Source organism: Calonectris borealis, chromosome 9 (assembly GCF_964195595.1).
Source record: "Calonectris borealis chromosome 9, bCalBor7.hap1.2, whole genome shotgun sequence".
Taxonomy (NCBI): Eukaryota; Metazoa; Chordata; class Aves; order Procellariiformes; family Procellariidae; genus Calonectris; species Calonectris borealis.
In genome coordinates this window covers 782,399-805,692 of record NC_134320.1, presented here as the reverse complement: position 1 = coordinate 805,692, position 23,294 = coordinate 782,399, and the positions used below count along the sequence as shown (strand labels likewise).

The window sequence follows — 23,294 nt, the reverse complement described above, 5'->3', positions numbered from 1 at the left end:
TGACATCCCCTCCACCCTCGCCCCAGCCTCGAGCAGGGGCCAGCTGGCCAAATGGTGCCTCTGCATCCCGTCTGGTACGTCTCACCTTATCTTGCCTTTCCTTGGGGCCAAAACAGAGACGCTGCTTGTGGCTCAGCGCGACGGAAGCAAATTGGGTTCTGCTTTGTTTCACAAGCAAGAAATGGTCCTTCCCGGCAGAGCCGGCTGCAGCTGGGGCTGGGCTGGGGGCGGAGGGAGGTCTGCAGGGGCTGCCGGCAGCGGCTCTGCCGGGCCTGGACCCCGGGGTGGCTCAGGCCATGCCCCCCACACCCCTTCTTGGGGGGCTGGCACCTCCTGCGGGCTCCCCAGCGCCAGGGTGGGTGGCCCAGCCCCAGTGGGAAGCACCCCGGGGGCTGGGGAAGGCTGAGCGATGCTCTGGGCCAGTTGGGAGAGGCAGAGGGTCCCGGGTGGGGGGAGGCGGAGAGGCACCCTCACCCCAGCACCCCGCTGTGCTCGGGGCCACCTCGTCCTCGCGAGCCACCTATGGGCATGGCCATGGCCCCGTCTCACTCGGGGGTGGCTTTTTGAGTGGAGGGAAGCCTCTGCCACGGGCAGAGCAGCTCGGGTACCCGCAGCTTGCGCGTGGGACGAAGGTCGGGCACGCAGAGTTTATTAGAGCTCTGGTTAAGCAAAAGGGTCTCCCAGACAAAGGCGAGGAAAAGAAAAGAGGCCACGGTTTCACCTGGAGCAGTTTTGGGTCTTTCCCATGCCCGTGGTAGCTGGATCGCTCCCAATGCACAGAAGGTTTGCTCGGGAGTCGCTAACCTCTTGCAAAGGGGAGCAAGGAGCAGCATTGGTCCTTGTACACACCTATGGGTTTGTACAATACAGGACACTCGGCGAGGACCACCAAAACCGGCCACGGCGGAGCGGGAGGGCGGGCAGGCACCCACGGCAGTGAGATGGGGTAGCGACGCCAGTGAAGACGGACGTGAAGCGTGGCGTGCAATGTTGAACCAGATGGGTCCTCTCAGCGTCGCAGCCCCAGGCACCGGGCAGCCAGAGCCAAGCCCGAAGCCACCTTTTTCCCCAATTTCTCACATGCTGTTGCCCACCCCCGCCACGCACCCACCCCGGCAGCACACGCTCTGCTCGGTCTTTTTCTTCACTGCCTTCCTGCGAGCTCTGGCCACAACCAACGGCAGCTCTGGGTCCCTCCTGGCTGGAGACTGCCAAGTGCCAGGGTCCCAGCGAGCCCGGGGAAGCGCCTGGGCACCAGGACGTGGCTCTGGAGAGTGGCAGGAGAGCTTGCCCAGGAGAAACAGCACCAAAGCAGGGTTGCAGCCCCTTTGCCAGCCCCCGGACAAGGCTGCAGGGAGCCCTGGAGCTCCCCTCCTCCTCCTCCCCCTCCTGCGGAGTGCACAACCAGCCAGCTGCAGGGCTGATGCTCCAGCCGTTCCTGGGCTCTGTGGTCCATCTTCACCTCGATGCCCAGCTCGCCCCGATCCTGGCGATGAGCTGAGCGCGTCTCAGCCACCTCAGGTGGTTTTCAGCTTGAGCACCTTGGAAAGTGGCTCCTTGGCACTAGAGTAGAGGAGGTAGGAGCCCTCGGCGGTGTGAAATGCCTCCCAGTCTCTACAGCCAACAGTGGGGAGGTGGTGAGCCGCTACGAAGCCTTCATAGCCTTGCCACCTGCACAGGGAGGGCAGTTAGCTCTTGGGGCACAAGCTAGGCACCTGAAAGGGGGCAGGAAAGCCAAGCCGTGGGGCTGGCATCTCCCACCTCCCCGCCGCGGTTCAGGGTGGGATGTCCCTCACTGGGGCTTCTCATTTCTACCCGGAAACCTCTCCAGAAACAGGGAGCAGTCCTATCTGTCCTCCCTGGGCGGATGCACCAGCATCTGCAGAGGTTGCCCCCGCGCTGGGCTCCCGGCAGGGTCGTTCCTGCTGGGAACAACCACCCACCACCCAACCCTGCCCTCCTCCCACAGCAGTACCTGTAGATAATACTGTTAACGGAGAAGGTGAAGCCATCGAAGGAGTTTGCTACCACCAGAAAAGAGTCGTCTCCCACCGAGAAGAACTCCCAGTCCAGGGCACTGGGGATGAAGCAAGCAGAGGGGCAGGTGAGGTGGCCCCCCCATGGCCAGCCGAGGAAGGGGCTGCATGTCCGCGGCGCTGAGCCCACCCCACACCAATCTCTGCCACCCTGATGATACACAGAAAACCCTGCTCTTCCCAGGCTGTTCCTGAAAGGAAATCCACCCTTGTTCCCAAATCCAGGGCCTTCTCCTAGCTCCCACTGGGATTTGGTGCCAAGGACCTGTCACCCATTGCCCTCCCCACCAGTCTTGGTCCCTGGCAGCACGCAAGCCTGCATGAACCCTCCAGGAGACCTCCAGGTTGCTCAGGGGAAGGACATGGCCTGAGGAGCACCCTGGCTCCTTGCACAGGTACCTGTAGGTGAGGAGGTCCTGGAATTTGACAAACATCTGGGCAGTGATGTTCAGCTCATATATAGAGGAGTTGATGGCGTAGAAGTTAGAGGGTGCCGGCATCCCGCTGTCATAGCTGTGGCTGTTTGCAACAGCCAGGAAGACTCTGTCCCCAATACGAAAGACCTCCCAGTCAGCAGCACCAAAAGTCTGTGGGGAAGGAAGCCACCTGAGAAGCTGGATGTGGACAAGCCTTTGCAAGCCAAGGATGCTGCGAGGTGTGGGGGGACCTGCTGGAGGCGCAGCGGGGAAGTTACCCAGTCCTAAAACCCCCCAAGGAAAAAAATAAACCTCACTCCATCAGTCCCTATGGGAAAATCAGTTGGCAACTATCGCTACCTTTCCAGAGGACTGAAGAGCATCTGGCTCGGTAATTATTCCCTGGCTTGTCTAAACCCAGAGCGGGGACCGAAGAGTAGAGTTTGATCAGTGGTCAAGCGCCTTACCAGGATAGACTGGAAGAGCTGGAAAGAGCCACTGAGCCAGATGTAGATGTGCGAGTAGATCTTGGTGGATGTGCCATTGAACGTGTTAGCCACAGCCAGGAAGGAATATGGCCCGATGGTGAAAAATTCCCAGTCATAGGCTCCAGAGGTAGGGATGGTCTGGTTGGTTTCAAACAACCCTGTCCTGGGGTTCCACCTGTATATCACGCTGTCTATGTTGTGGTTATTCCCTGGGGAAGACAGACGGTGCACCCTGAGGAAAGGAACACCTGGCTCGCCTAAGAAACAAGACCCAGAAACAGGTTCAGCTACGCAAGCGTTTGCCAGGAGGTTGCAAGGCGAGTGACTGATTGCTCCCCAAGAAGGAGCCGAAGAGGCTCCAGAGCCTCCAGCCCCATCGAACACGCTGGCAGCTCGCTCCCAAGCGCGCGGCGGCAGCTTTCCTGGCAGAGGAGGGAGGGGAGGGTGCTGCCTCCCCGCACCAGCAGCACCCCAGAGGCACCGTGCCAGCGTCCCGGGGCAGCCAAGCTCTGCCGGCTGTCCCACGGGGCGGCCGTCTGCAGTGGGGCCAGCCCCAGCCAAGTCCCTAAGCTACCGACGTCACGGGCTGCCGTCACCCTTCGCACACAAGCTCGCACATCTGGGAGGGGGCCACAGCTGGAACGGCACCGCACTGACATTTTGCAGGGCTCCTTTGCTAAGTCCCCGTGCTCAGCTCCCCAAAGCTGGAGCTGGCCAGGGACCTCCATGTGCTGATCCCCACTGGCGGCACGAACTCCAGAAAGAGGGAGGGGGTGCCACAGCCTGCAGCCTGCCCTGCGCTGAGCACGCTGAGCGCATGCTCCATCCAGCTCCTGGGCTCTGTTCAAGCACCTCAAGCTCACGTCTGCAGGGGACCCAGCTGGCTTTAAAGCTTAAAACCCTTCTGCACCTTCAGCCTGGCATGACCGCTCCAGCCAGAGACGTTCTTCTAATGAAGAGCTGGCTTCGTTGGGACAGGAGGGGAGCACCACCAGCCCCTTTCCGTCCCACACTCACTAAGCACTGCTGTACTCGGCGTGGCCCCGCTGGTGTTTCTGGTGGCTGAGGAGCAGCAGGACCACGTGTTAAGGGGTTTACGGGCAATCCTCATTGCAGCGGAAGAGACTTTGGCAAGAAGGGCTGCAGGGAGAATAGGGTGTGTGGGAAATGGCCGCATGGATAAGTGGCTGCTCCTCAGGGACTGATCCTCCACCACCCGCTACGGGGAACATCCCCAGCTCGGCTTGGCCGTGATGGCCTTAACCCCTGCATGATGTGCACGGCCCCCAAAGGGACCTTTCTGCTGCCACCGCCATGGGAGTACGTCTTGTCCAAACTGGCCATGGTGGGGTCCAACAGGCGACATGGGGCATTTCTAGCGCAGTTCACATGCAGTTGGTGCCCAAGCAACCTGCCACCAGCTTTGAGCCTGGTGCCAGAGGAGCTGATGCCCCAGGAGCCAGCCCTGATGGCAGGGAAGGAGCCCACTGGCCCAGCGTCTGAACGTGGCTGAGAGCACCCTGGAGAGCCAGGGCTGTAGTATCAACCCCTTCATCCCGCGTTGAGGGGTGCACGCCCCAACCCAGAACAACTTGTGACCTGGAGGGGGAACAGGGAGGCTGGATCACGTCTGCAGGGTGCCCAGGGAGGGAGGGACGCCAGCAGGCTCTCACTCGGCTTCCCTCGCTTTCCTGCGTGCCCACAAAGCCCCCGCTTTGGCTTCTCAAAAGGCTCAGTCCCTGCAAACCCGGGCAGCTGCCCTCCCCACCCCACACATCGTGTAGCATTGGGGAAACAAAAGAAAAGCAGAGATTCAACAAGGACACCGTCCCCGCTCCTGTCCCTGTCCCCCGCCGTCAGAAACCCAGAGGGGGACCGTGTCAGCCACTTCCCTGAGTGCTTTTCTCTCCTAAAATGAGAGGGTCTGCGAGGGTTCGGGCTCACCGCGCTCCGAGCTGCGTGCCCTGACTCCCCGGCTTTGCCCTGCGCTCTGGCAGAGGATGCGCAGGGAGCAGGGAGCCGCAGCGTTGCCACAGCAACGGGAAGATGCTCTCCAGCAGGGTGCCTGCGGCGGGGTGCCGTGGTCCCCGGCGTCACCCCAGGGCCGCCTGCCCCGGCTGAGCCAGGCCGGTAGGGAATATAAGGGCTGGGTACCTTCTCTGTGGTTGACCACTGCGAGGAAAGCCTCTCCCTCAATGACAAATGCCTCCCAGTCCCTAGCGCTGTGCGTGGTGATCCTCTGGTACGTGATGAATTTCTCTTTCCTGCGGCTCCACTTGTATATTACAGAGAACTCCTGACCCCTGTCATTCTGCTCAAAATTAGCCACTGCTAGGAAGATCTGAAAAATAACAAGCCAGGACATCTTGGTTTTCTCCTCTCAAAGGAGTGCGGACAAGCACGGGCGGGGTGAAGACGGGATGGGGGGGGGTCCCATGGGATGCCAGGGACCGAGGTGGCCACGGTGGGACAAGACGGCCCTGGCTGGCAGGGGTCCCCGAGCAGCCCCCAAGCAGCACAATGCACCCGGAAGGGGGGACAGGGACCTGGTGGCTCGTGGGGGTCTTTATGCATGGCAGGAGCAGTGCCCACTGCCCGCAGAGCCGGGGCAGGGATGAGACTCGCAGCCCACAGCCTCGGAGCCAAGCCGAGGGAGAGCCGTTCCGCGGCCACTCGCGCCCCGTCAGCCTCGGGGACAGGGAGCACGGCCGCGCTGGCACAACAGGCTGGGGAGGGAAGGGGGCCCAAGCTACCAAACCTTCTCCGTGATGAAAGCTTGTTCGGAAGAAAAATCGCAGATATGATAACAACAATAACGATGATAACGATTCCCCGAGAAAAAACATTTTCCAGACGAAGAAAAACCCCCTGCAAGCGTTGGGGACAAGCGTGCGGCAGCAGAGATGGCCTTGCACAGGGCAGGGAGTGCATCCAAGCTCGCGGGAGCAGGCGGTGCGGCACGCCGGCTCCGCCATCCCGTCGTGTTTCGTAGGGAGCAGCAGAGGTTATGCCCCAGCCAGGGAGACAAAGCAGCACAGGGACACAGCCCACAAGCAGAGAACAGTCAGCGGGGGGGGGTCTCCTGCCTCCTGCCCAGCACAGGACCCTGCCAACACCAGCCTGGGGCTTTGTCCAGCCGAGGTCAGCCACCCCCAAGGACGGAGACCTTTCCCCATCAGCGGTGGCCTGTGCTGGGTCCACACGTCCCTCCAGGGAAGGTGCATCCCCAGCACCGGGCAGCTCTCCCTGTGAGCCCCAGTCCAGGGAGTCCCTTCAGGGAATCTCCAGAAACAGCTTCAGAGGGAAGAGAAAGGCCTGGATCCAACCCCGCAACTCAGAAGCCTGCCGTCCCTTGATCTCCATTGACTGGGGCCACCAGCAGACGCCGACACTGCCCTCTGGGGCTCTTCACCCCCTCCCGGCAGAGCGTCAGCAGGTCCTGGTGGTCCTGGTGCAGTAGACACCTACAGAGGTGCATCCCCCCTGCAACGTGTGTGAGGAACCTGGGCTAACCGGAGAGACCTGTACCGCTGCTGCTGCCATACCTATCTGGTCATCATCTCCAGATGCACGGGCAGCCGCACGCAGGGCGCCTGCTCCGTCCCCAGCCCTTCTGGAGCACCAAGGCCAGCCCCAACTAGAAAACCTGCCCCAAGCTGTTTAGGAGAGAGGTCATCCTGCCTAGTAAGTCTGAGCAAGTTTTTCTCAGTGAAGATCTGAAGGCAAACCCAGAGCTCATGAGCCTTGGTGAGCACCAATACGGGTGCTTCGCCCTGCGGGAACCACAGAGACCCCCCAGCCTGGTGGTCTTCTCTGTCCCCGCGGCTGCCGCTGCAAGGGGGTGTTGTAGGACTAGACTAACTGGGGAGTCTCAAGGTGGTTCCCATCAGCAGATAAACCCAGCCGAGGATGTTCCTGTCTCCTGCCCACGAGGGTGCAGCCGGAGCTTTGCAGAGCAGGCGCAGCGCTGGGGATGGCAGGCGTGCCCCCAGCCCAAAGCCAGCTTTGCGACACAGCTGCATTTTCAGGGCTTGAGCAGGTTCTTTGCAGGACCCCACTGTCAGGCAGGTAACGGGGGACGTGGCCCGTTTGCATCCAAACAGCGGGGCTGTCGGTGCCACCAAGCCTGGAGGCAGGGCTTCTGCCCATCCCTCTGTACCCTGGAGCACGTGGCTCAGGATGGGGGAGCCCTGCAGCCACCCTGCGCAGCATCTGGTGACAAAGCCAGAACAGGTCATGCCGGAGCGGGAACGATCCCAACTCCCCCGGGAGCTCTGCACGGAGCTGGCTCTCAGCAGATGTTTGTTTGGCTTGCCCGGGGCTCCTCACAAAGCACTAAGTAGCTCCCCGGGGAGAGGAACCAGGCAGATACTCTGCAGAAGTCCCACGGCAGATTGCCCAGGGGAGGAGAGATGGCTCCGAAGTCCTGAAATGATTTAAAAGCAAGAGGGCTTAAAAATGCAGCAGGTTGGACTCAGTGGGTCTGGGGAGGGAGCTACGGGCTCCGAGGGCTCTCTACGACCACAGGCAGATCTCTGAGACCGGAGCAGACCTTATGCATGGCAGGACGCCCGCCACAGGCAGAGCTCAGGGAGGGCTTTGCTCTCTGTGCTCCCACGTCAGGAGCTGCATCTCCCTGAGGGCAACGCCACAGCCACTGCCGGGGGTGACCCCTGCCTCGCTTCGCGGTGCCAGTCGGGAACCGCAGCAAAACCTGCTTCCCAGGGGGCCAGCGCTTGCGCCAGGGCGGAGGCTGCGCCATGAGCACACCCAGACCAGGCTGGCGCACAGCTCTGCGCTCTGCACGAACGACATTTTGACACCGGCCCTCACTATATCTGAGGCAGGAACAGGCAGAGCCGGCTAGAAATGAACCCCAGCAGATGGGGGGATCCAGCTCCAACAGCCGGATTTGGAGGCTGACCTCCCAGACATCCTGGAGATCCCCAGGGAAGAGATCTGAGCGCTCCGGACGCGCAATTACCTATGCTGCCAGCATCGGTTGCTGAAAATGGCCTGGGTGGATGTAGTTGTGTCTCGGCACAAATAGTAAAACACAGAGGGCAGCCCGCAGAACAGCCGGCAGTCCCTAGGACAGACCCTTACCGGCTGAACACGTGTATCAGCGTGACCCCATCAAAGACAGAAGAGAGAAGGATTCCCCCCCTAAACCATGCCCGAGACTCAGGACTTCAGAGGAGAAGCCAGTGTTGGACAACTGCAGTTCAATATACCGAAGTATGAAGGCACTGAAATAACCTTCCAGGCAGACTTACCTTCTTTCCTATGGTGAAATACTTCCAGGACTGAGCTTGGTAGGTGGGGATGTTCTGGTAGGGCACAAACTTCCCGTCCGTCCACTTATAGATGGCCGATCCCGGGGGGGTGTACCGGTTGGCAGTGGCTGCGAACAATCCCACCTTTGGGATGGTGAAGACCTCAACTCCCATCGTCTCAGAGTTGGTCACCAGGTTCTGGTACTCCTCCACATAGTCCAGCCTTTGTTTGACTAGGAGACCACAAAACCAGAGGGGTGAGGTTAAAACCAGATGACCCTGCCCGGAGAGGTGCCCCACGTCGCAGAGCAGAGCGGGCTCGGCGGCGCTTGCTGCTGTAGGGAGCTTTATGGCGGGGGAAATGAAGGTTGCGGTGTTGCTGGCGGTGAAGGGCCAAAACCCGAGGGGGTGGTAAAAGGCCTGACTCCATCTCGTTGGGCAGCACATCCAGCCCCCTCCACCCCTGCCTGTTCTCCAGCGGGCTGCAAAATGCTCTGCCGGGCAGTCTCCTCTGGGACGGGGGGAAGAACGACACAGATTTTGATTGCTTCTTACGAAGTGGATTGATATATTTATCCTAAAGAGAACGAGGAGGAGAGGAAGAGACCTGCAGCGAAAGGGCCTGGGCTGCTGAGACCAGCCGGGTTAACCCGTACCCACCTGCAGCAGCCCTGCACCAGATGTTTTCTCTGGCTGGAGTCAGCATGAGCTCTGGAAGAAGTTAGAGAAGACTTAGACAGAATTAATGCCAGAAATGAGAACGGAAATGCCAAGAGCGGTCCCAAAGGCAAATGGGTGGGCACTGGAAGGGACAAATGGCAGGAGAAGGGCTACAAGAAGGACCAGCGTTGGTGGCACCAAAGGGCACAAGTCAGCAAGATCCCAGCACGAGGTCTCCTTGGGAAGACAAGGACACGGTGCCAACCCTGATGACTTCCAGGGGTAGGGAAGGATGGGGATTCCAGACACTGCCAGCTCCTGTGGGGACCAAAGGGCTCATCCAAACCCACCACGTGGGCACCAGCACAAGAAAAACCCCGGGAGACAGGGGAAGGACGGCTCGGTTGCGGGCATGCCCCGTCCTCCATGTCCTCACCAGGGATCCTGTCAGGCTGCCTGGAGCGAGTGGGAGAGTGCCAGTGGGCGAAATCCATTTCATTATTGAGTAACGTCCACCCCTCCAGGCTCTGGTTGCTTTGCCACCTCGTTGCTCCAGTGTTGCCCCACCATTTACTGCACGAAGGCCACCAGAGCTGGGACGACACGGCGACCTGCCTCCACCACCCTCCCATCGCTCCCTCGGGTATCTCTGGGAGCCGTTGAGTCTTTCTGCTCCTTCTTGTCCACCCCACAAGTGCTTCGGCACCGGGAGCACCTGCACCTTTGGGACCCCACGGCAGGGAGCACCCCAGCACCCCAGGCATGGCTCTCTGTGGGGTGAACCGTCCCACTTCGACAGACCGGGAGTCCTTCCTGACCGGAGAAACCTCAGGAGGGATGGGCAACATGGATAAGGTGGATGGACAACATGGGCACTGCGTGAGTGGTCGGGGAGCTGGCTCACAGAGGCGCTTAAATCCAGAGCTGCACTGGGAGTGTTGATGTGGGCACCCAGAGCAAAGCGAAGCCCGGCCAAGCTGGGGAGAGGCAGGGGGACACCCCAGCCCCCTCGTTCTGCTGTTGCCTGACTTGGTTCCCACCCAAAGTGCTGTCAAGGGCAAATCTCTGCTGCAAGAGCCTCCCTCCATCCCCGAGAGCACATTGCACACCAGTACCTTCCAGCATGGAAATCCAGGCGCTGCCGTTGCAGAGGTACAGCCCTCGCCGGGAGGCATTGAACCAGAACTGCGCCTTCTCCTGCTTGGTGCAGGGTGGACGGGACCCCAGGGTCACCTTCGTGTCGGTCTCTGGGCACGGAGAGGAGCAAGGCAGGCACCTCAGCGCACAAAACGGAGGAGCAGCGAGGCTCGTCCCCGTGCACACAGGGAGGGTTGGGTGTCCTGGTCCCATCCTGATGACGGGCACCAGGGAACGGGGGAAATGGCATCCTGGCACCGAGCTGGGAAGCCACCGGCTGAGAAAACTGTGGGGGCTGGCACCCGCGGGGCTACTGGCACGAGCCCAGCGCTGCCAAAGGAGCCGGGCAGGGGCACCCCGTCTCTCCAGGGGGGTTTTGGACAGGGATTCCACCCCTCACACACGTTCAGAAACAGAGGGTGCTGGGGACACCCTCTTCCCCTCCGCTCCTGCTCCGTGCCCCACGCAAAGAGCCTTCCCCAAGAAACGCAGAAGGCGGCCAGCCGAGCCCGCGCTGCGGGGAGTTACTGACCGTAGGGGTATTTCAGCACCTCGTTGCTCCCTGGCTTCGCGGGGAGGTCCTGGAGGACAGGGGGGACAGAGAGCGTCGCTACTTTAAGGTTCATGGCGGTGCATATCCGAGGGGTGGCATCGGCTCCTGGCAGCAGGACAAGCTGTCTCAGCAGGCCCTGGGAAAGTGGGAGCAGCAGGATGGAGAGCAAGTCCAGCAAGACCAAGAAATGGAAACTGCAGGTGATTCAGGCCCTGGATTTCCCTCCCGAATCTTGCTCGTTGCCCTCCCTCCCGGGCCTCCATGGGATTCATGCACATTTATCAGATCCTTGTTATGTGCCCCGCCTGCCAAAATCTCTGCCCCGGGCAATTTAACAGCCGGTGCAAGGGGAACTCGTGAGCTGCAGACAGCTTTCACCGCCTCCACTTTTCACCGATCAGGATCAGGCACTGCCCTAACTTTCCTATCAACGAGACTGTGCCATCAACTGTCCTTCTGCCACCGCACGGCTGGCAACGGCCTCTTAAAAACACGTTTGTCCCACAAAGTCCCAGTTGCCAGCACGTGCCAGCACACCCCCTTGCACGTCCACAGCCGGACGGGGACCGAGCCCGGCAGCGGGACCCACGGCACCTCCGCTGCCCGCGCCGTGGCCCAAGCCCTGCCAGCATAGGGGGCTGAGAGGGGGCTGCCCCGCACCGTGGGCACCTACCGTGAACACGCCTTTCCTTCTCCTCCTGTTGCCCAGGTAGAAGCTGGCTCTCTTCACCGACAGAGAGGCTGGAAACGGCGTCTCCACCACCCTGCGGATGGGCAGAGAAGAGGCAGGGGACAATTTCATGGCATCTGCTGGTGGCTGGAGGAGATGCTGGTGGGGGAGCATCGTCCTGCCAGGGAACCGGCACCTCTGCACAGCCCTCCCCAGCCCCCCACCGCCGTCCCCAACCTACATGTCCTTGGGAACGCTGCAGTCCACTGTCAGGGAGAAGGACTGGCCAGAGACGGCCAGGACGAGCGTGTGCCACTGGTTGTCGGAGAGGGAGACGTTGGGGAAGGTGACGCGGGTCTGCCAGCCGCCGGCGCGCTCCTGGCTCCAGAAGAGGAAGTGGAGCTTGTCGGGGGCGTAGCGCAGCCCCACCAGCACGCTGGGGCTCTCCTCCGCCATCAGGGTGAAGACGTACTCGTTCCTCTGCAGGAGGGCACGGACTCAAACCTGCGTGCCACAAGCCGCAGGGCTGGGCTGTGCCTGCTCCGTGCCTGGCTGGCAGCGCTTACCTTGGCGGGGACGCTGAGGACCCTCAGCGTGACGATGATGGAGAACTCCTCGGGGAAACGGTCGCAGTGGATGAAGAGCCGGGAGGCGGGGAAGCCCAGGGCGCGGGGCCGTGAGGCGGCGAGCTGGAAGCCGCGCACCCCCTGCACTTGAAACACCCTCATGCCACGGGCCAGCCTGCCGGCGGGGACCACCTCTGAGAGGATGTCCAGCGGGCGCAGGTCTGTGCCGAGAGACAGCGGAGCACGTCACGGCGGCGGCAGCCATCCCACCCTGTCCCGCTGTGGGATGGGGTCCCCGCCTGGCTGTGGGGTGCCCATCTCCAGCGCTGGCCAGAGCGCTCCAGGGCAGCAGGGGGGCCGGCGCACCCCGGTAGCCTGCCGTCCCCTGCCTGGGGTCTGCTCCGAGCCCCTGCTCTGGGGACACAGGGGAGGTTTGCCCTCCAGGCGCCAAGGCTGACATCTCCATCCCCACAGCAGGAACACCAAGTGTGCAGGCTCACCTGCACGAACCATCCCAGCAGCTCCGAATGTTGACCCCAGGCCGGGACCTGGCAGCTGGGCAGCCCCAGGCTGCCACCAGCTTCCTCAGGATCCACCGGTTCCAGCAACCGCAACCAGAGCCAGGAAAGCAGGCAGCGATCCGGTGCCCACAGGCTTGCTCGCGGGGCAGCCACCCATCCCTGTCCCCAGGGCGGTGGGGCACGGCGCTCCCCCCTCTAGTCCCGGTCCGGGCTCTCCCAACCCAGCCCTAATCGCACACATGCACGTATTCCCCTGGCAGGCACCAAAACCGCTCATTAAATAATTATCCTCTCCCCAGAGGAGAAAACAGTGTGCCCAGCCCCAGGGCATCGCCCAGGTGAAGAACAGCACCAGGCACCAGCACTGCAAAGCCGTCCCCACGTAACAGTCCCAGGGGGGCCATCGGTCCGACGTCTCGGCAAGCCCCGTGCCAGCAGCCGCGGGAAGGGCTGTGCCCGCGGTGGGTGCTTCTCCGACCTTCCTCACCTTGGCACCCTCGCAGCTTTTATTTTTGAATGCTTCCCCAGCAAGATTGCGGCGTCTGTAGCCAAGGGCAAAGGGGCTCGGTGATGATGCCCGGAGGATGAAGCAGCACTTGGCTAGACTAAAAAATCCCTGACTGTCCCATCCCCAGTGAGACCGGGCTTTTAGCTCCTATTTGTACTAATAAATCTCGGCTGCTGGGGCACAGCGGGAGAGCTAGGAGGGAGGGAGCTGTGAGCAAGGCTGGACCAGTGTGTCTGAATCCAAACCAGCTGGAGAGGGGAAGCGTCTCCCCCAGGCACCCCCAGCCAGCCCAAACCCAGATGGGCAGAGCAAGGAGGAATCTGCTCGTGTGGCTCCATCCAGCCTGGAGCAGGGAGATCGGCGAGGTCCTTCCCCCCTGCCCGCCCCTCCACTGGTTTAAGCTGCTCCTAAAGCAAAGCCTTGATGGGGGAGGTTTAACTGAAATGATTTATTTCAGAAATGCACGACTCGGGGAATGACCAGTTCCTGTTTTTCTCAGCAAAAAGCACAAGCCAAATGCGTGGATTTGCAGAGGTGTTTAGGAGCCCCCGACTGCCCCGGGAGCGGCTGGGATGCGCCGGGGGACAGCTCAGCTGGGGCCGGAGGCTGTGCCCAAGGCTGTGGGCTGGGAAGGGACCAAGTCCTAAAACCAAAACCAAATCCCTAAACCCAAAGATGTGCATCCTAATCTCCCCCCCCCGCATCAGTCGCTGCTAACGATCAGAGCGGAGCCGGCAGTTAATGGCTGGGAGAGCAGCCGGGTGTTTCAGCCCAGGTCGGGCAGCACACGTGCCCGGCAGCTGCCTGCTCCGTGGGATGGCTGCCCGCAGCCGGACAGCACCGGGGCTGTGCCAGGAGCCGGGGCCCGGCATCGGCAGGAGGGATGTGGGGGTGGTTAAATGTGCTGATGCCGGGACCCCTCCAGCCAAGGCTGCTTGGGGACAGCAGGGATGTCCCCGGAGAGACCGGAGCACCTGGGGGAGGAGGCGGTGGGCAGAAACTCTCCGATCTCTCCCAGCTTTCCTTCTCACTGCCAGCCGGGCTGTAATAAAATGTAAATACAGGTGCCATCAAACTGAGAGAAGCCCCAAGCACCCGGAGCCTGGGCCCAAGCAGCCCCAAAAACCGGGCCGAAGTTTCACTGCCCGCACAGGGACCGCGTGGCACGGGGACGGGGACAGGCAGGCAGAACCAGGGGACGGGGACCCTCTTTGGCCCGGGCTGCTCTCGGCGCTTCCCTGCAGGAAATGCCATCGGAGCTGCCAGCTCCTTGGCTGGGGGCGGCGGGACGGAAACTTTCCGGGAGGTTTTGCCGCCGGGAGGGCGTAGGTTGTGTCTGGCAGAGCGCAGGGAGCCCCAGAGAGTCCAGGGCAGGAGGGACTTTCCGGGGGGGGACTTCATGGCACTGCTCTACTTCTCCTTCCAGCCCTTCCCCTCCCCATCGTGCCCCCACTCCCCGCGGGTCGGTCCCCAGGGCCAGCAGAGCTTGGGACAGCGCTTGTGCCGCAGGGACGGGCACACAGCACCGAGAAGGGCTGGTCCTGTGCCAGGCTGGGGGGCTGCAGGCGCAGGGACGACCCCATTACCTGCCGCACGTGGGTGCAGGCAGGGTGCTGGCAGCTGCAACACCCGAGGCGCTGCGCCGTGCTGTCACCCTGAGGCTCGGTCCACTGGTACCCGGGCACCGAAACCCTGGGGCTGGGCTGCCAGGGAGAGGCTGCCCCACGCAGGGCACCCTGCAGCGACCACGTGCCCCCCCAAAAAGGAGCACGCTCTCTGGGGTCTGCCCAGAGGAACATCCCGTCCGTGGGAGCACACGGGTCCCGGCACGTTTCCCGGCGCGGCCAACGCCTGTCTTGACGCCTCCCTCCCGGCGCAGCCCACCCGCCGGGCCTCGCTCCTACCTGTGCAGTGCTGCCAGGTCCTGCCCCCCCGGACGAAGCCCCCGCCGGTGGCCCAGTGGAGGAGGACAACCCAGAGCAGCCGCGGAGCCGACATCGGGGGGCTGGCCTCAGGAGGTCCATCCACTGGGACCACCCTGCCGTCCACTCCTCCACGCCCGGGCAGGCGCCGCTCCGCTCAGCCCCCCCGGGGGCTCTCGCATAGTCTGCCGGTGGGACCACCGGGAGCACCCCGCCACGGGTCCGTCCTCCTCGGGGACGCGCCACGCCGGACTGCTTCTGGGGTGCTAAGCCCTGGCTCTGCCATCCCCTTGCGTGGGCATCGCCCCCGGGGGCACGGCGGGGGTGGCGGGCGGGGGGCCGGTGGGGGCTCCCCGGGGGCAGCCGCAGAGGCAGTGCCGGCTGCAGCCTGTGCGCAGACATTTAAATGAGAAGTCGGTGGTGGGAGAGGAGGAGTCCCGGCTCCTTCGAGAGCTTTTATCTTTTGCCCAACCCTCTGGAAGGCGGCTTTGGGGAGGGATTTTTTAATTTTTTCTTTTTTCTTTTTTTCTTCGCTTCCTTTCATTTTTGGTGATTCATTTTTCCGGGGTCACGTGGGAGTAGGTGGGAGATTCGCCCCTGCCTGAAGAGACCAAGGTGGGAACCTTCCTACCCCTAAAAGCCTTGGGCTTACAGCAGCACAATCCCAGCCTGGACTGGGGGGAGATCCCCTGTCCCCTCCTGTTCACTCCACCCTACCCAAAAAAAAAACCCAGAACCCACAAGGTGCATATTTCTCCCCAAAAACGGCCTCAGGCGGGTGATGCACAGCCAGTGCCCCGAGCAAGGCTCCAGCCCAAAGGACGGCCGCGAGGAGGGCGGCAGCGTGCCCAGCATCGGTTCGGAAACCCTCGAGGTTACGCTGTTCAAACGGGAGAGACAGCAGTGGAAAAACTCCCTGCATGCAGCAAGTTCCGCTGGGTTTCTCCAGCCGCAAAACGAGTCACTTCCATTTCCCGAACAATTGAAATGAGCTCCCACCCCCCCGTCCCCAAAGCCTTCCCGCAAGGCAAGCGCCAGAATAGAAAGCGAATGGCCGGGACAAAACGCCAAAAAATTGTGTCGCAAACCGGGGATTTCGTCAGCAAGGAACAGCCGGAGCCGGACCCGCAAACGTGCCTCGCTGCCAGTCTGTCCGCACGCCTCGCCAGCCCAAAACCCACCGCGCCGGGACCAGGAGGGTGCAGCCCATGGGATGCAGGCATGTGGCGGAGCGGAGCACCCTGCACCTCGGTCCCAAATCCTGAGAGGAGCTGCTACTGGAGCCCGCAACATCGTCGGTGCCTCCGTCTCGGAGTCAAACACGCGGCTGCGCGCATGTCCAGGGATGCTCTGCACCAAGTAGGGCTGCGCAGAGCCCTCCCTCCCCACAAAGCCTCTCTTTGGGCATCCCCCAAATTAGGGCTCTACCGGGATCACGCTTAAGCGGAGTTTAAGCAGAGCTTAACCTCTCCCCAGAGAGAGCTGCAGAGGCGAGGCACCGCTGGCTCCCCATCCCTCCTCATCCCCGCGCTGGGGATGGCGCCCAGCGGCACGGCCACCGCCCAACCCCGGGGATCCCGAACGGCAGCCGCCAGCAGCGACCGCAAGGGAGGTGCAAACCACCCCATCTCCCCTGACAGGCTCGGCCCCTCGTGCTGCTCCCCGTGGCCTCGGGGACGCCCGCCAGTGCCGGGGCCGGGAGCAGCCGTCTCGCCGGGAACCCATGCCGCGTCTGCCGGCAGGAGGAGTGGGGACCGGCATCCCAGGCCCGTCCGGCGGAGAGGCCGGCGCGTTGGAAGGGAGGCTGTCGCCGAGCGGAGCGCGGCTGCTGGTAGGGCCCTGCCTCCCGGCAGGTTGGCGCAGGGTAAGGCGGCACAAATGAGAATCAGAGCTGCCACGTTTCCCAGGGCCGCACACATGTGTCAAGTTAAGCGTGGCTTTGGGAGCTGGCAGCGCCGCCCCGCCGCCCGGAGCGGGGGACTTGCACAAGCGGCCGGATTTTGGGAAGTCTCCCACCGACGCCAGCCCGGCACTGCGAGGGTCCGGGCAGCCCATGCGACTCCTCCCGGGGAGGGAGGAAAAGTCCTGTCAGGGACCCCGGGGCACCGGGGTTTTCCAAAGGGGAGGCAGCCACCAGAAAGCCGGTCGGTGGGGACATCTCTAAACCCAAGGACGCAGCCACAGGTGTCCTCTCCAGAAGCAGGGGGATCCGGGGACTTCCAGGCGGGAGTGGAGGAACCGAAGCCCCTGCCAGTGAGCACAGAGGATGCACCAGGCAGTACTCAGCCCAGCACTGCGGCTGCTTTTCAGCCACGTGCTGTTAATGGACAGGGACGGCCCCGAAGCCCGAGGCTGAAGCTGGTCTCCTGGTGAGGACAAGGATTTTCTCCATCCTTGGGCTGGGGACCCTGGCATGACAGAAGATGGTGGCGCAGCTTGGGCACTGCCCAGCGCTTTCCTCCCTCCCCAGGAGGACCCGCCCGCCGAACCCAGCTGTGATGTGAAATAAGGACAGGGGCCCATCGCTGCCCGCTGTCGCGTTGGGTCCGGGACCTGCTCTGGGTCCCAATGACGGTAGGAAGCGGTCTGCAAAATTGTTCCTAAGCACACACACGCACATTCCTACGCACACAAGCAAGCGCGAGAGGGTGAAATAACAGAGACAAACAGCGAGACGTTTGCCTAATTCACATGGGTCATAAATAAAACCATGTGGCAGCTCCGAACAAAATGATCCTTGGATTTCCACCAAAAAGGTTTGGGTTAGAAAAGGTTGAGAAACCCATCTGTAGACAATAAGTTTCAAGCAGAGCTTCCATGCAGAGGACAGCGCGAGGAGGGCACCTAATCAACGCCAGGGACAGGCTGGACCCTGCACACAGGGTAATGTTCCTGCTCTTCCAAGACTGTAACTCATTCCTCATTATTTGCAGACACAAAGCCATGTTTCAGGGCTTGTTACGCCCTATTCATTTCAGTCTTTATTCCTGACATCTGCAAGAGCTTTCTCCCTTGAAACGCAGCGCGCACACAGGCACCGGCCGTGGCAAAGCTTTGCGGGATCCTATGCTTCACGCAGGGACAAATGCAGCACGGCCCATCTCGTGGGTGTCCCCAGCCCGGGCTCCGGCCAGCCGCGGGCAGCGCCGTGTCCATCCTCCCGCCTGCGCCGGCAGGGCCGGGGGAGCCCGCCGAGCCCGGCTGGCCACCACACAGGTGTGGCCACACACATCCACGGGCACGGGGCTGGAGTGAGCACAGAGAGCCGGTCTCGCCTGCGTGAGCAGCAGGGTCAGGATCAGCCCTCTGGGGTCAGTCACGAAGGAAATGGGGAAAAAATGTTCTCGGAGCAACGCCCCAGATGGCAGACGGACACTTCAGGTGGGGCTCCGGGAACAACGCCTTCACCGGGACGCTGGGATGGAGAGGGACGGGGTCTCCATCCCCGGCAGTTTCCGAGGTTCCTCCTTCATCACGTCTGCCCTTTCTTCTAGGCTGAAAATCTTCCCCATGTCTCCTGAAGCTACTTCAGCTGCCTGAGCCCAACCCACCGACATAAACTGGAGCTCCCGCAAGAAATCTCCGCACCAGGAAACCTGTCAGCGTCATACAAGAAGTGTAAATGTCTTTAACCCCATCGCCTTTCAAAAACTTAATTCCCAGAAGTTTTGGAGGGGTTCTGCCAGGAAAAAGTTTTGTCAAAGGACTGGGAGGATTGAAAAGGCACCGTTTTTAGGAAAGCCACCAAAAAAAGCACAAAGCCGCCCCAACGCTGCAAGTCCTGCTGCCAGCTTCCCAGGCGCGGAGCTGCCTTCGGGAGCAATCCCTGCCGGGCGGCGGTGAGCCACCAGCATCGCTCGCATCCCAGAGCCCTCCGTGTCCACACCCCCACACGCCTCCCTGCCGCTGCCAGCCCCACGGCCCCAGGCAACGAAGGAGCCAGGAGCTGCCGGCCTGGCAGAGCTCCTTGGCCACGGGCAGCAGGCAGGGCTGGCGACCTGCAGCCCAGGTCCCTTCCCAGGCAGTCGGGAGCAAGCCGAGCATCCCGCCCCGCATTTGGAGGACACATGGCAGCCGAGCTGGCAGGCCTTGAAAGGGCTCCAAAAAGCAGTCACTTAACTTTCGCCAGTACAAGCAAAAAGACAGGCTTTAAGACCGCGCTTCTACACCAGAACTGCTCGGGATGGGGCTAGGCAGCGCCCAGCAGCCGCGTCTCCCCTGCACGTGACAAACAGCCCTTTACCGCTGCCCGTCCCTCGGTGACAATGGCTTTTTTCTTTTTGCCACCTCTCCCCACTGCACCCAAACCTCTTGCGAGGGGCTGAGCCACCTCCCCGCAGCCGCGGGACCCCCAACCTTTCTCTGCAATCACCACTTTCCAGCAAGCTGGCTCCATACGGATGGAGGGCATCAAACGCAAGCGAACATGAGCACGCGAACGATGGAAATGGTGCTCCGGGTGTTTTCTGTAGGTCTTACGTCTACACGAAGGCAAAAGAGTAGCAGGGGGGCTAGCATGTCACTTGGCGGCGGTGCAGGAGACCCAGGAGTTCCACCTGGACTCCCTGTGCCATCTGCAACGTGAAAGCCCTGCCCGCCTTTGAGCTCAGCTAAGATTCTCTGCAAAGGGAAAAAACAGAGCTCCTAAGGCCGAGAGGAAGAGGCAGTGTTCCCATCTCACGCTTACTGCTGGAAAGCCCCCGGGTGCCCGTGCCCACCCCAGCCCGCTCCCAGCTCTGCGCTTCTTCAGCGATGGCACTTGCCCAAAGACCCCGAGGGTTTGCAGAGCGTGCGTTTGCAAGCGGAGAGGGGAGAAAAGGAAGGGTTTTGCAAATGTCTAAGCCTTCCTCCGTCCGGAGCAGCAGTTCACCAGGCCGAGCAGGCAAACCTGAGGGCTCTGTGTGGGGAACTGGAAGCAGGAGGGTTTGGCCGAGCAAACCCTCTGCCAAGCGCCGCATCTCTCTCAGCAGGCTGCCCAGGGGTAACACCTGAGCCCTGGGGCCGGCTCTGGGACGGGGACAGCCGCTCCCCACGCGGAGAGGAATCTCCCTTGGCAGCCCTGCGGGAAACCCTCCGCCTTTGCCTCGCAGCCCTTTGATCCGGGCAGTGACCGCACGCTCCAGCTCGCAGCAGGCGGATGGTGGTAAACGGCAGAAAAAGCCGGGGCAGGGAAGCTTGGGGACTCGCCCCCACGTGCCTGGGCCTGTCAAGGACCGGCAGGGATAGAAAAGGGGACGCACGGTGCTGCTTGGACCAGAAACGATCCCATGGCTCCCCGGTTAGGCCTGGCCAGCACCTTCTCTCCCAGCTTAAGCCCACCTCGGACCGCCCGGGGCATTAGGAAAAGGTGTGGGCATCGCAAGCCCCCCCGCCAGTCAGAGCTGCCCCAGGGGCCAGGCTCTTCCCTCCTGCCAGGCTGCGCTGCCCGGAGCACGGCCAGGCCGAGCGCCCTGCAGCGAAGAGCAGCAGCTTTAGCACCGCCTCGCTCTGCAGCCGTAAGAAAACCTCTTGCCCCACGACAAAGAGAATCACAGGCCAATTTTATTGCTTGCCCGTATGACAATGTAGAGCTTTTATTATTATATTAGCGATGATTCAGGCTCTGGAGGAGCTGGCAGGAGCGGGAGGGCGGCAGGCGGCGGAGCGGGCGGCGCGCGAGGCGGGCTCCCCGGGTGCCAAGGCGGGAGCGCAGGCGGCCACGCTCGCTCTGCCCACCCGCCGGCAGCTGAGCGCGGCTCCATCTCCTCCAGCATCCGGGGAGGGAAGGCAACAAAGACGGAGAACAATTGCTATTGTTTTCCAAGACTTTCTTTGGGCCGGTTCCTCCAGCGCGGTGCTGCTGCCCAGCCACTCTGGCTGCGGCACGGCGGCCCCACTGCGCTCGGAGCTGTGCAGACGCCGGTGGGGACACGGTCGCCGTCCCCAGGCGCCTGCCACCCAACCATCAGAGCCTGGTCCCTGCTAGCACAGAGATGGAGCCGGCATCCCCACGCACCGCAGCCCCTGTCCCGCTCCCCAGGATGCTCAGGCACGGGGACATCCAGCTTCCCACACCCCACCAAGGCGTGATCCCCACGGCGGGGAAGGGGCGATCCCAGCCCGCAGCTCGAAGTGGTGGGGAAGGAGAAGAACGGAGCAGGCTGTCCCAGGGAACCTGGCTCGCCCTCCCCTTCGGCAGTGCCGCGCAGTCCACGCGGCGAGGAGAGCAGCCTGTGCTGGCAGCAGGGCCTCACGCCGCGGAGCGGAAGGTCACGCAGCGGGACCGCGCACGAGCAGGACGAGCGTCCCCTTGATTTCCCCCTGAGCGGGGCTCTAATTACAGCCCGTCCTCTCCCGGCCCAGCGCCGCAGCACCCAGCGATCGCTGCCTTTGAAGCCTGAGCTTTCAGAAACCACCGCAAGGCTGCTCCTAATTGCACTTTGCAAGAGCGGGGAGGGATTAGAGTCAGAAGGGGACAGGCGAGGGTGGCAGCAGGGGCTGCTGCGGGAGGGGGAGCCGGGTCCCGCCGCCGGGGTGCTCAGCACGTGGCATCACCCTGGGCGGATCGGTCCCCACGGGTCCCACAGAGGGAGTAGAAAGGTGTTTACAGAAGGGTGTCTACAGAAGAAGAAGGTATCATCTAACGCATGAGAAGGAATTCAACCTAACATGAGTCCTGTTTGACGGGGATTGTAATTAATTGGTAAAATAAATCAGATGCCCCCTGGTTACTGACTGGGTGTTAAAAGGACGGATGATGAAGAGCATCAAACGCTAAAAGCGAGGCTGCATGGGGACAGTTCGGGCAAGTGGCTTCAGCAACAATACCGATGTTTTCAGAACCAAGTTTCACATAGAGCCTTAAGGCCCTAATGAGGCCCTCAAAGACGAGCACTCCCACCAAGGCCATGCCTAGGCTCCAAGGCAGAAGATCTTGCGTCAAAGCAGGATCTGGCCAAGGACAAAACTCAACTTCTAATTGCCTCTCCGGGCAAAGTGGATTTGAAAACACCTGCCCTCCAGCCTGCCCTTCTGGCACCCCTCCTCCATCGCAAGAACTGGTGAGCAAAGCTCCGGCTGAGCCAGGCCCCTCCTGAACCACCCTTGCAGCAAGCCCATGGACGCCGACCAGAAGGATCTCCAGCCCTAGAGGCTTCCAACATTGCATCAGAGCAAACTCCCCCGACTCGGTCACTGCCCCATGTTCCACCATTTCCTAGCGGCCGGAGGGAGGAATGGTGAGGGGAAGCCATGCAAGACATAAAGCCCTGGGATTCAGCTCTGCAGTTCACCGTCAGCTCGGAGATGTGGGCACCTCTTGCCCTTCAAACACACCTGCCCCACAGAGCGAGATCCTCCCAGCACCTAATGGCTGCCATTGACCACGCTCAGAGGGATCGACGCGTTGACCAGACCAGCCGAGGACAGGGATCCTGGTGAAGCAGGACCGGGAGAGGAGCCTGCGCAAACCCGTCCCAGGCAGGCTCGGCAAAGAAACCCCGGTTCATCTAACATCATCATGCCAGCCCCAATTTGGGTTCAATTTGCCAAATTGTTTTGGCGTGGGAAAAACTGTTTTGGGGCAAAACTCCCAACCCAGCTGTGGGCGGAGAGCCTCCCCGCGCTGGGCCCAGCACCCAAGCGCGTGGGTGCCCCCCGCCCCCCCGGCATGTTGCATCCTGCATCTCTGCCACTTTGAACCCACCTCCCGCATCACCCCGCAGCCCCCAGAGGGGCGGCTGCAGCGGGTGCGTTCACCTTCGCTGCCCAGCCCCGCAAGCCCTGCCCCGGGACACCCCCCCTCCCGGCCACCCCCCGCAGCCCCTCCGGCCAGGGTGACCCAGCTCCTTTCAGAGCTGTGAGAGCAGCGCAGAGCCACGGCCTCTCCCTCTGCCGCACACGCCTGAGTCCTGCCTGCGTCCCCTGGTTAAAGACATCGGAGTGCCCCCGGAGAGCCCTGCCCCGGCGAGCCGGGGCCAGCTGGTGCCCCACGCACGGAGGAAGGGGACTCGGCCCAGGACTTGGCCCATCTCCCCCCACGCCCTTCAGGAATGACATGACTAGACAGACCCGCTCGCAAATCGCTCCCCGAGAGCGCACGCACATGCTGCTAACACCAGCAGCTACCCTGTAATAACCCACCGTCCGTATCATTACCATTAATTATATATTAACATACCCCATAATCTTAACTGCTGCTAAGTCGCATCTCAGGGGGTGCGAGCCGCTTTCAAAAGCCACCTGGCTGGTTCTCCTCTGGTTCTTACACCACCCGCCCCGGGAGAGCGGCTGGCGGCCAGGGCACGACTGGGATCCGGCAGGCGGCTGCGAGGATCAGGGCTGGGATGGGCAGGAAGATCACCAGGGGTAGAGTCACAGGGAAGGCACTGGTGTCCCAGCCACCCCGTGCTCCTGGGGGACCCAGAGTGGTTATGCAGGACCACCAAGCGTTAAGTGGCTCGAGCAACTCCCTCCCCAGCGCTGGGTTTCATCACTGCAGCACCGGGGAGCCTTGCATGGCCATAGCTGCCTGCGTGACCCCGACGGTGCTTTTGGTGCTCG

At 62.1% G+C, this 23,294-nt stretch overlaps 1 protein-coding gene across 2 annotated transcripts; it reads right to left on the bottom strand.

Moving 5' to 3' along the window:
- Window positions 1-639: 639 nt before the first annotated feature.
- Window positions 640-22,381, bottom strand: TSPEAR (thrombospondin type laminin G domain and EAR repeats). Of its 2 annotated transcripts, XM_075157765.1 has the most exons (12): window positions 14,736-22,381; window positions 11,803-12,023; window positions 11,478-11,716; window positions 11,240-11,330; window positions 10,546-10,702; window positions 9,992-10,123; window positions 8,217-8,449; window positions 5,095-5,281; window positions 2,920-3,149; window positions 2,436-2,623; window positions 1,976-2,077; window positions 640-1,671 (listed from the first exon to the last, which is right to left on the bottom strand). In XM_075157765.1, the coding sequence occupies exons 1-12, from the start codon at window positions 14,827-14,829 to the stop codon at window positions 1,518-1,520; spliced, it is 2,028 nt and encodes a 675-aa protein (XP_075013866.1). In that variant the 5' UTR covers window positions 14,830-22,381; the 3' UTR covers window positions 640-1,517. The 2 variants fall into 2 exon arrangements, with proteins under 2 accessions (XP_075013866.1, XP_075013865.1); XM_075157764.1 differs by lacking the exon at window positions 14,736-22,381 and having other exon boundaries at window positions 11,803-12,123.
- Window positions 22,382-23,294: the final 913 nt, after the last annotated feature.